This window comes from Protopterus annectens, chromosome 3.part1, assembly GCF_019279795.1.
Source record: "Protopterus annectens isolate FY-2018-M chromosome 3.part1, PAN1.0, whole genome shotgun sequence".
Classification (NCBI taxonomy): domain Eukaryota; kingdom Metazoa; phylum Chordata; order Ceratodontiformes; family Protopteridae; genus Protopterus; species Protopterus annectens.
This window is the reverse complement of record NC_056732.1, coordinates 1,301,265,112-1,301,277,481: the sequence shown is the minus strand read 5'-3', so window position 1 is coordinate 1,301,277,481 and position 12,370 is coordinate 1,301,265,112. Positions and strand designations below refer to the sequence as shown.

At 44.7% G+C, this 12,370-nt stretch overlaps 1 protein-coding gene across 1 annotated transcript in view; it reads right to left on the bottom strand.

The window, feature by feature from the left end:
• The window catches only part of TMEM67 (transmembrane protein 67), a 4,866,727-nt gene extending 4,859,905 nt beyond the window's left edge, over nucleotides 1–6,822 (bottom strand). The window contains exons 1-2 of the mRNA XM_044066290.1: nucleotides 6,643–6,822; nucleotides 6,480–6,559 (exon numbers count right to left, since the gene is read on the bottom strand). Of these exons, the coding sequence (XP_043922225.1) occupies nucleotides 6,480–6,559; nucleotides 6,643–6,822 (260 nt within the window). The remainder of the gene's footprint in view (nucleotides 1–6,479; nucleotides 6,560–6,642) is intronic.
• Between the last annotated feature and the right edge of the window lie 5,548 nt (nucleotides 6,823–12,370).

The window sequence follows — 12,370 nt, the reverse complement described above, 5'->3', positions numbered from 1 at the left end:
GTTCTGGTCTTTGGCCCAAATAGAGAACTTAGTCCATTTACTAGAATAAACCTTTCTAGTGGAAGGCTTGTGTGAGGCCAGAAGAATTTTACGAACAGGAGATGGGATGTTAGGCAGTCTGACAATCACTGGAAGTAGAGGAACCAGGCTGTGAGCTTGAGACTGTGCAGGTCCGGCTGAATCAATCCCTGAGAATGGGATAAACAGGTCCTGGGAATGATCCAGGATCCACGGGCTGTGAATCAAATAAGGCCATAGAAAAGGGAACCGGACTTGACGTGGCCAGTAGAGAGCAATGAGGATCACTTTGCTTTTCAACCTCTGAGCTTTCTGGAAAAATTCTGGGATGAGGGGAAATGTGGGAAAGGCATACAGAAGACAAGGGGGCTAATCGTGCGTTACAGCGTCCCTCAGTGGTTCCCCCTGAGGGGGAATCAAGGCAAAATAGCTCCTGCATTTGTAATTCAGGGGAGAAGCAAACAGCTCATAGTAAGGCTTGCCCCAATGTTGGAAGATCCGAGCTGCTATTACAGGACTGAGGGACCATTCATGAGGCATCAGGATGTTCCTGCTCAGATTGTCCGGAATAAGGTTGGAACTCCCGGGAATGTGCATTGCTATAAGAAAGAGATTGGAAGCCATCGCCCAGTGCCAAATCCTCATGGCTTCCCGACACAGGGGGTAAGATCTGGCTCTGCCTTGCTTGTTGATATGCCAGACGACTGACATGCTGTCTGACTGAATTGCAATGGTCCTCGAAGGCAGGGATGCATGGAACGCTTGCAATGCTATGTGAGCTGCCCTCAGTTCCAGGACACATATGTGCAAGTTGGCCTTGAGGGGGGTCCAGGTGTCTTGGACAGTCTTTCCCTGGAAATGTCCCCCTCACCCTAATAGAGAAGCGGCTGTGGTCACCCTGGCCGTGGGTTGGGGATGACAGAACGTTTGACACCAAAGATTCTTCTGTGGCTCCAGCCACCATGCATTTCCTCCTTGCAACAGTTTGTAAGGCCAAGTAGTTGAGTGGGTGGGTTAACAATGACCATTGAGCGGAGAGGAGCCACTGCAGGATTCTCATGTGCAGTCTCGCCAGTGGTACCAAAGTAATGGCAGCTGCCATGGAGCCCAAGAGTTGCAGTACAAGACGTGCTGGTACAGACATGTGAGGAAGGTGGTCTTGAATTTGGCGTCTTATTTTCAAAAGCCTGTGAGGGGGAAGGAGAAGCTTGACAGGATGCTGTGTTGAAGACCACTCCAATAAACTCTAGTGTCTTTGTTGGAAACATCTGTGATTCATCTTTGTTGATTGTAATCCATAAGCAGACAGCAAGATCTTGAGTGTAAGAGAGGCTGCGGACTAGGAGATTCCTGATCGTAGCGGTAAGAAGCAAGTCTAGATAGGGAAACACCTGGAATCCATGTAGTCGAAGATGAGCTACCCCAACTGCCATACATTTGCTGAACACTCGGGGGGGGGGGGGTTGTTCAGAGACCGAATGGCAGTGCCCTGAACTGGTAGTGACTGGCTCCCAGCCGGAAGCAGAGAAACCACCGGGAGCAGTGATCCATCTTTATGTGGTAGTACGCATACTGTAGTTCTACAGAACACATCCAACTGTCCCTCCCTAGGAAGGGAAGAATGGACTGCACTGTGACCATCCAGAAGTTTTGAGGCTTGATAAATTTGTTGAGTAGGCTGAGATCCAGGATTGGTCTCTAGTCCCCTGTCTTTTTTGGCACTAAAAAGAACCTTGAGTAAAACCCAGATCCTGTCTGTTCTGGTGGGACTGGCTGGATAACTTTCTTAGCAGTTTTTCTATTTCTAAGGTTGCTAATCCCCTCTGTTTGGGTGGTACATCGGGGATTCGTTTGATGGGTCTGGGAGTTAGGTCGAAAGGTATTCGGTAGCCTCTGGATATTATTCTCTGCACCCAAACATTGGTAGTAAGATGCCAAGCTGGTAGATGCAGAGAGAAACGACCCCCGACTGCTTCCAGAGGAAAGCAATCGGGCAGCTGCTCAGGAGCGCTGGTAGGGTCTGCTGGAGAAAGAATCTCTGGCTCCCTGGTTATGCGGACCCCCCTCTACCCCAAAAAGTGGTGTCTTCCATATGAATAGCCCCCTCTGCCCCGGGGAGATTGCTCACCATGAGTGTCACAAAAGGATCCTTGTGATTTCTAGAACCATATCTTTCCCCCCTTCTGGTTGCTGGAGTAGGATCTCTGGGGGTTGGAAAAGCGTATGCCCACTGCAGACAAGGTCTTTCCATCTTTCTCACTACGTGCAAGTGTGACACGTACCTTGGGTCCAAAAAGTGCAGATTCGTCGACAGGTGCGTTAACTAAGGAAGATTTAAAAGGGTGTGCAAAATCACACAACCGCATCCAAGCATTACTTCTCATGACAACACCAGATGCAGCAGCTCGAGCTGCCCCCTCGGCGGTGTGAGATATCAAATGCATTGAGGAGTTTGAGATGGATTCAAGGGTAGCTAGCTGACAGGCGACAGTGTCATGCACCTCATCAGGCAGTACCCCCACCAAAGAGGAAGCCATTTCAGAAACTAGGTCTCTTTGGAGGCGTGTAAAGTGCGCCAGATAATTCAGCGACCGAATGGCGAAGATCACTGAAGCATAAGTCCGCTTCCCTAGTCTATCCATGGTCCAGGATTCCCTATTTGGACGATGAACAGTGGAACTATCTTCTGCCAGTTCCATCTTGGTGGCCGCCGCCACGACCATAGAATCAACTGTCAGCTGCTTGGACCAGTGGGGCTGGTCTTCAGGTGTACATAAAATTTTGTCCGGACTCCGGGGAACAGGTTCTATATTGTCCAGGGCCTTCCAGGCATGCTGCACAATTAGTTTAACAAGATCATCTGCTGGTGGGGTCAGCCAGGAAGTAGATGGCCGGGCAAGGAAGGCCTGCAGAAACACAGATTCCTCAGAAGAAGGGTTAGAGAACTTCCATTCCCCCCGCTGTTTGAGGATTTCGAAAACGTCTCCAAATGAAACGTCGTCTGAGGGAGAACAAAATGACCCTTCCCCTTCATCACAAATCAGTGTCTTCTGAGATTGATTCCTCCAGGGAGTCAAGGTGCTTCCTCTTGCACTGTTTCTTCCAGGGTGGCTTCTCATAGGTTGGTACTAGGCTATCGGCTGTAGGGCCTATGCAAGCCTAGCCATAACAATTCCCTGGATATTTTTTCCCACAATATTTACTTCTCTGGACCTCTGTCTAGCAGGGCGACAGACATGATCCCCCATCCAATCATCAAAGTTCCTTTTAAAGAGGGCCAATGAGGCGCTCTGCTTGACATGTATGGGGAGTCTATTCCAGAGTATGGGGAGTCTCTGGGTCAGGAACCTATCCCCTCCAGCATGTTTTGTTCATTGTGATGACAAGGTTTACATCCCTGGAGCGTGTGGCTCTGAGGGATTGGGATTTCATTAAGTGGAGCATGTCCAACAGCTCAGGGTTTGACATGGCCTTGTATGTTAAACAGAGATCACCTCCGAGTAGACGATATGCCACAGAGTATAGCTGGAGTTTTTTTAGACGGTCAGCATATAGCATCTGCTTTACGCCTGTGATTCTTTTAGTGAGGTATTTCTGTGGCCTTTCCAGCTGTTGCAGATGTCTTGTGAAGTACATACCAAATGGGGCATTATACTCTATAATGGGTCTAATGAGGGATGAGTACAGTGGGATAATGACCTCCTTTTTTCTGGATGAAAAGCCCTTAGTGAGGAGGTGTGCCACATAGGATTTCCTGACTGTTGTGGCGATGTGGTTATTGAAAGTGAGACCACTGTCCACCTGTGTCCCTAAGTCTCTCATCACACTTTCGATGTTTAGTGTCCTGCCATTTATGTGGTAATTCATGGGTACATGTTTTTTTCCAAAGGGGATAACTATACATTTTTTGGCATTAAGGTTGAACCCATGGCTGTGGCACCAGGCATCGGTTAGGCCCTTTTGTAGAATATCCACATCATTTGGGGATTCAATAATGGCTCCCAGTTTGCAGTCATTTGCTAACTCTGTTAGCCAGAGTCCCTTAGTGTTGGCCTGTACTTCAGAGAAGTAGATGCCAAACAAGAGTGGTCCCAGGACTGAACCCCAAGGTACTCCACTTGTCTGGAGCTGGATTTGGAGTCAGCTACTTTTACAGTCTGGGTTCTGTCAGTAAGCCAGTTGGCAACCCATCGAGTGACGGGATTTATGCCCAGCCTTGTAAGTTTATCTATGACTCCAGAGTGGGGGATGGTGTTGAAGACCTTGGTGAGGTCCAGATAGGCTGTGTGGACTGCCTTACCCTCATCCACAGCTCTGGAGACTGATTCGAAGAAGTCAATCAGATTCAGGAGACAAGATCGTCCCTTCACAAACCCAAACTGGGTGGGGTCCAGTGTTTGAAGGTTGCCAATGTCTTTGTAAGTTCCGTGATAATGCTTTCCATGCCCTTGCAGATCAGGCTTGTCAGACTGATGGGACGGTAGTTCCCAGGATCAAAGGCAGATCCCCCCCTTGTGGAGTGGGATAACTGTAGCTGTGCACCACTCAGTGGGCACGAAGCCTGAGGTGAGGCTATGATTAAACATGACATCTAAGTGGGGTGCCAGTTCATTTTGTAGTTCATGTAGTACACAGCCTGGGATGTCATCTAGTCCAATGGGATCTTCTGAAGAGGACTCCAGAGAAGGGGTTCCCTTCACAGGAGGTTCTGATACTGGTGCCCTAAAGGCTGGTTGTGAGCCTTTGAAGTGAAGGGCCCTATCCATCACCTGTACAGCAGGTGCACCCGAGCCCAGTTCCAGTTGAGGGGTGACAAGAGGACTGGAAACTGTCGGAACTGTGGACAGACGGTGTCAGCGAGAAAAAAGGTGCCGGATTAGGCACCAAGGTACAGACAGTCCAAGCACTGTTCCGAGAAAGCATCGGCTCCATCGTAACCGATGTTGCAAGGGTGATGGGTGCCGACAGGGAAGGCACTACTGTCAGAGCAGAGACAGTATGTACCAAAGTGGGTGCTGGGGGGAAGATAAGCAGGGGAAGATGAGAAAGAAGATTCCGAGGCAGAGGGGATGGAAGGTCTAGCTGGAATGAGCAACCCCCTAGCTACCAGAAGCTGGTCCACAACCCGCACTAGGTCTAGCTCAGAAAAACTCCTAGTGGATCTAAAAGAGGCTGCAGAATGGGAATCAGGTCTTTCTAGAAAGGGACTAAACCTCTGCCCCAAGAAAGGATCGTAAGCAGGAGAATATCTTGCCCTTGGCAGGTAATCGGACTTTGGAGCCAATGGAGCCGAAGAAACTGTCGGGACCGTGGCCGGGGATAGTGCAAGGCACGTACAGTCATCGGAGCCCATGGAGCTGAAGAAGCTGTTGGCACAGTGGAACGGGGATGAGGCCAAGGCATGTACTGTCACTGGAGCCCATGTAGCTGAGGAAACTGTCGGCACCATGGACAGGGATGGTGCAGAGGTATGTACACTCATTGGAGCCCATGGAGCTGAGGAGACTGTCAGCACTGAGGACAGGGATGGAGCAGAGGCATGAACAGTCATCGGAGCCGATGTAGGAGCCAAAGACAGCACCGAAGTCAGTGTGTTTGGAACCAAGATGGGAGTGAATACCATGGTCGGCACCAAGGGAGAGGACACAGATCCTGGTGCCGAAGAGGTCTGCGCTGAGGATGCCGGTGAAGCATGGAGATGACTTGGTTCCATAACTGACGGAGATGCAGGAACTAAGTGACTCCATTTTTCCTTATATTTTTTGGTCTTAGGAAGGGGTGAGACCTCTGACCTAGGTAGAGCCTCCGAGAAAGGTAACTTGAGTAAACCTTTTAAAATAAGTTTATTCTTACATTCTGCTAGTGTCCGATTAGAAAAACTAGCACAAATGTCACAATCAGCTTTCAAATGATCCACGCCCAAACAGTAGACACAATGAACATGTGTATCCGAGTTAGGCATCTTACGTCCACACTTGTCACACTGTTTAAAGCCCAACTTAACTTTGCCTGACATGGTAAATGAAAACAATATTACCATGTAGAAGAAATTTAAGGGAGAAATAGCAGTGGAGTTATATTAAGGAATACCACTAGTAAAAGGGGCCTGTCAAAGACAGGAGAGAGGAACAGTCAAAAGGGCTAAAAAATTAAATTACCAAGAAAAGGGTACAAAACAGGCCTAAGTTATAGGCGACAGTGATAAAAGACTAACTTGACTAAAAATTTTGAAAATTAGAAGAAAAACTGTCATAAAAAACAACAAATTACTACTTAGCTTGAGAGAGATGGCTAACACGTCTGACTAGGAACACAGCAAACGAGATTTGGAGCATCTAGGAGAGAGGCATTGTGGGTAGGCTCTTAGCTGAGAGTTTTTGGCTTGCGCAAGCTGGGAAACGGACATATCGGTTCCAAGGATGGAATAAGGTCCAAAGTGTAAAGAATAAATAAAGACTGACAATTTCAGATAAATATTTTCATCATTACTACTACTTCCAAACATACTTCGTTCAATAACATCATCTGTCTGCGCTTCATGCTGAACATTAAAAAAAAATGCCCTAAATGTAACTTCCGAACTACCTTAAACAACTCTATCCTGCATTCATGCAATCTCAGTACCACAGTAGGCACAAATTTCAAACCATGATTTAAAACAGTATGCAAATGCTCATTAAGCCCAGAACCTGATAAATTAATAATTAAGTCCGTATTTACATGAAAACAGTCAATACCATTTGGTTCTCTTGCTGTTCTGCCATTGTTGCTGCTGTTCCCCTGTCTGTAGTTCACGTTTTGCATAGTTTCTTTTTCTTAGGCCGTTAACCCCCCCCACGGGAACAAAAATTTTCCTGCATGCATTGTCCTTTGCTTGCAACAGGCAAGGGAGTGTATTCTCTCTCATCTTCATACTCACCAATGTATCTACCGTTGTCACTGTAAGACGCCTCACTTCTCGTTTCACTTCTCACCCTCCCATCCCCTTCCTGGAAACGGACCCTAAAACATGACTTGCGATTGGTCTGTCTAAAGAAGGCAGTCCTATTTTCATAATCATGCAAGTCCTTTTATTTTATGAAGTTTTTGATCCATTAACTTATTTTCAAAGATACACAACCTTTCTTGGAAATCATGTAAAAAAAAGTTTCAATGCAAGACCTTTCTAGTTTAGCCATTAAATTACTACAAACATTGTTAATGTCATTCTTTATATTTAAGAGTTTTACCTCGTCACGTTCTATCATAATAGTAGTCCATTCTCTGGAACATAGATGTGCTGCCTTTTCTCATCTGTTTAAATAATTTATCTTCCGTAGAAGACAAATCAAACGGAAGGGATGGGTATTTCATTGCTCTCAGCACCAGTGGAGTAATATCCAAGTCCAGATACCTCTGGAGGCTAGTCTTACTGTAGTAAGCTGCTGTTTCTTTATTCAATAATTGTTCCAGTTTATCAATTAAAGTTGTAACCTCAGATGACAGGTCTGTGGAACGCTTACCCACATCAGAAAACGGATTAGAAGAAGGCTTACTTCTTGTTTCCTCGAGCAATCTCGCCCATACCACCAAGGGTAGCCCTTCACCACTGCCCGTTAATCTTTCATTCCAGTCTCTCTCATGATCCGGATTCAATCTCAGGAAGCCATCTAATGTACTTTGAAAGGCATCCAAGATATCCTCTCTAAAAATACGTGGAATTATTAACTGCATACACCATGACTAAAAAGCACAGAAAAATTTGTGTTGAAACACACCACACTGAAGCCAAAAAAAATGTTTTTTTCGATTCTCTAGCGCCCTGGCTATAACACAGCCTTCAAGGAGTACAAACATACACAAAATGCATATATATATATATATATATATATATATATATATATATATATATATACACACACACACACACATATATATATATATATATATATATACATATATACACACACACACACACACACACACCCAGCAGTCCCTAACTCACAATAATTAAACAATTGGAATTGCATCATTAATTCATCTTAAAATATATATTAAAAAATCAATTTAAACTGAATTTATCAAATAACACTTTTCCAACAGTCTATATTAAGTCCATTTGGTTTCAAGGTCTTATATTTCAAAATAAAGTCTCTTTGTACAACAAGTTTTGAGATCCATCTCATTCACCCCATGTACTTGTTCTAAAACAGTTGTTAAACTTTCAGGACCCCCCCCCCCCATGACAAACTTTAAAATGTTGGGCCAATGGACTCTCTAATTTTCCTGCCTTAATAGCTCTCAAATGTTTCAGCAATCTTATTTTAAATGCCCTTTTCATTTGGCCTATATAGAACAAGTTGAAGACACACTTTATTGCATACACCACCCCTTCTGTATGCCAATTATAATCCCCACTTATTTTAAAATAAATACCATTAATTTTTAGAAATGTTTTCACTACATATTTACAACCTATACATCTACTACAAGCTACAGTACCTCTATTTCCTAACTGAAATGATATATTAATACCGGGTCTTTGAAATTTAGTGTGAACTATCATATACTGCTCCCGGAGGTCTCCAATTCTGAGCGAGCAGGAAAGCTCAGAGATATAATTGGCGACAATGAAGACAACTTCTGGACCCAGGCAGCACCAAACAAGTCTGAACTTAGTGCAGAAGTCAGAGGAGTGGAAGCAGAAGGACACTAACCCATTGGGGTAAGAGACCTACAGGTTCCAGTAACTCCATGTGCCCACTGTATCTTCCTCAGCACTCTTGCAGGTCTTGCTCAGTGAAGCTTCTGGAAGAACAGGTGGATTTCGCCAGAAAAGTATGATGGACCGGGAAGGCAGCATATCTAGGAAAGGGTTGATGGACAGGGAATAGATGGACCTAGGCACTGTTATAAATTCTTTAGTCAGCATCAAAGAAGACTGTGTCAAAGGCATTGTCCTCTCTGAAGACGGTGCCAAGGAAACTATTGGTACCATAACTTCTGTAGGTTCTGTGAAAGCAAGTGGAACCAACTTAAGAGTTTTTAATAGTCAGTGTTGACATTAGTATCGGCACTGAAGAACTCCATTTCTTTGTCTCTGAAGATTTGAAAGAGGAGGTCGAGGAAGCTAGACTTGATTTGGAGGATTTCGACTTACATTTGGTAGGTTCTTTAGAATGTGACCCAGAAATAGCCTCACCTGAGGAGGGCAACAGTCCCTTTAGAATCAACTTGTTTTTGCTCTCCACTACTAGAGACAGATGGCTAGAAGAATGCCAAATGGAGCAGTCTTGTAAATTGTGAGGTCCTAAGCAAAACACACACACAAGTGCTGATCCGAATATGGAATTTTATGAGAGCACTTCACACAGCTCTTAAACCGCACAGGGGTTTTCTCCTCGTCTTTATTTGCCATGGCCAGAGCAGGAAGACAGAAGTCACCACACATGCACTCAGAGATTCACACAGGGAAAAAAAGAAGACTCAAAAACAGAAATATATATATATATATATATATATATATATATATATATATTTTTTTTTTTTTTTTTTTTAAGATATAGTGGGTAGAAAAGTAAGGAAATAACAGCAAAGGTAAAAGGGAATCTACCCAAGAGCAGAGGGAAGTGTACTAACAATAGTACCTAAGAAGTACATAAAATACAAAAAGAGGAGGGAACCAGAAAAAAGGAGCAATTGATATAAAAAATAGAAGACCTGAAAAAAAGAAATATACAAGGCAAAAAGGCTATAGAAAATTCACTTATCTGAAGAGCTTGAGAGTAAGGCAAAAAAACATGCCTGAAGCTGATGGCAACAAACGAGATTCAGGGTAACAAACCACTTGCATTACAGGTAGAGGGGGAAGCTTGACAGTTTTTGGCTGCTACGAGCTTTAGCAAGTGGCCAAATCGGTTCTGAGGTATCGGAGGAAACTCCCAGATATGCTCAGAATTAGTTCAAAATGATGTGAAGATTACTGAACCTACACACATTGCCAACATACTGGCTGACAGGTTCAGTGCAAACTTCTCACCCCCTCCCCCCCAAAAGGAGAGATATCTATACCAGAGGATTGTAGCCCCCCAAACATCTCCAACACCCAGGTGAGAACTGCTCTCTCCAAAGCAAAAAACACAGCATCCATGGGACCGGATGGTGTCCCTGGCTGTGTGCTCCACGAACTCAATGAGGAATTAAACCCGCAGTTAGGACAGCTGTTTAATCTTAGCCTCACCTCAGGATACGTACCCAAGGAGTGGCGCGGCGACTGTGGTCCCACTTCACAAGGGCGGTGCCTCCACCGACCCTGGAAATTACCGTCCCATTAGCTTGACAAGCCTTATCTGCAAAGCCATGGAGAGGATCATAATGGAACTCATAAATAAAGACATAGGGAACTTGCAGACTTTGGATCCAACCCAGTTTGGCTTTGTCAAAGGCAGATCATGCGTTTAAACTTGGTTGACTTTTTCGAGACAGTCACCAAGGCCATTGATGAGGGAAAGGCAGTCCATACAGCCTACCTTGACCTGGCAAAGGCCTTCGACACAATACCCCACTCAGGTATCATCGAAAAACTCATCAGCTTGAATGTAAACCCATACATCACAAGATGGGTTGCAAACTGGCTAAGTGACAGAACCCACAGGGTCAGAGTTGCTGGAGCCATGTCAGACTCAAAGCCTGTCACAAGTGGTGTCCCACAGGGATCAGTCCTGGGTCCACTCTTGTTCGGCATCTACTTTTCTGAAGTACAAGCAAACACAGGAGGGTTATGGCTGACAAAGTTTGCAGATGACTGCAAACTGGGCCATAGTCGAAAACACATCTGACACAGATATCCTTCAGAAGGGCCTCACAGAAACGGATAACTGGTGCCAGAGCCATGGCCTAAAGTTAAATGCCAAGAAATGCATAGTCATACCCTTCGGGAAAAACAAGGTTACCCCTAGCTACCATATAGGTGGCAATCCACTGAGCACAGAAGTCATCAGGGATCTGGGGACCCAGGTTGACAGTAGCCTTCGTTTGACACTCATGTTGCTAAAGTAGTTAGGAAAACCTTCTACATTGCCCACCTGATCATGAAGGGATTCACATCTAGATCAAGGGAGGTCATCGTCCCCTGTACTCATCACTCATTAGACCTATGATTGAGTACAATGCCCCATTCGGAATGTATCTGACCTGACACCTGCAGCAGCTGGAAAGGCCCCAAAAGTTCCTCACCAAAAGGATAAAGGGTCTCAAAAATATGTCTTATGCTGCCCGACTGAAAGAACTCCAGCTCTATTCAGTCTCATACCGCTTGCTCAGAGGTGACCTGTGCCTGACATATAAGGCCATGTCAAACCCTGATTTGATGAATATGCTTCACCTCAAAAAATCTAGATCCCTCAGAACCACAAGGGCGGAGACTTAAACCTTGACACGGTTATTAATAGAACGTGCTGGAGGGACAGATTCATCACCCAGAGACTCCCTATGCTGTGGAACAAAATCCCGGTACATGTGAGGCAGAGCACCTCGCTGGCCTTGTTCAAGAGGAATCTTGACCAATGGATGGGGGATCGCAGATATACCCCAGGGATTACTTCAGTGTCACTGCTTGACAGAGGCACAGCAAAATAATAGGCATAGTTTTATTCAAACTAAAGGGGTGGCGAAAGCCAAATAACTATGGGCTAGGCTTATAAATGCCCTTGGGCAGATAGCCTAGTACGAACCTATGAACCTATGGAAATTAACCCGTCCATTGAGGATAACGTAAATTGACAACTTCAGATCTTAATTTTAAGATTCAGTTTCCTAGTATACTTTTTCATGTCCATTAAGACATTAGTTAAGCTGGGTTTCTTTGAGAGCACAAAAGACATGCCTTTTGCAAGCAAATCTGCAGTGACTGTCAATTTCCACTGTCATAAAATTACATACCTTAGAGTCATCAGTGGAGTTTGTTACAATTTTTACCAGGTGATTGCGTCTTTCCAAGTCATTATTGCTGTAAGAACCATTAAAATTATCTCGTGTTTAATTCTGGTTCATTTGGCTCCAATATTTTTTTTGGGTGGTAAGGGTGTGCTTGATTGTGTTCCACTCAATGGTGGAAAGAATATGCGAGATTGACCTTAGAAGTTTATTAAGCAGAAGAAATGTGTCTAGTGTTATCAAACATCTCACTGGAAGAAATAGAGAAACAAGAAAACTTAAAAAGTCTGGGACTACATATTACGAAAGCAGACAAGGGAGGTGGGATGGTGATTATGGACATGAAGGCATACAATGCAAAAATGTTAGACATTCTGATGAATGGGGAATACCAAAATGTTTACTTAAATGAGCTAAACCAGGCTTATTAAAAAATTGG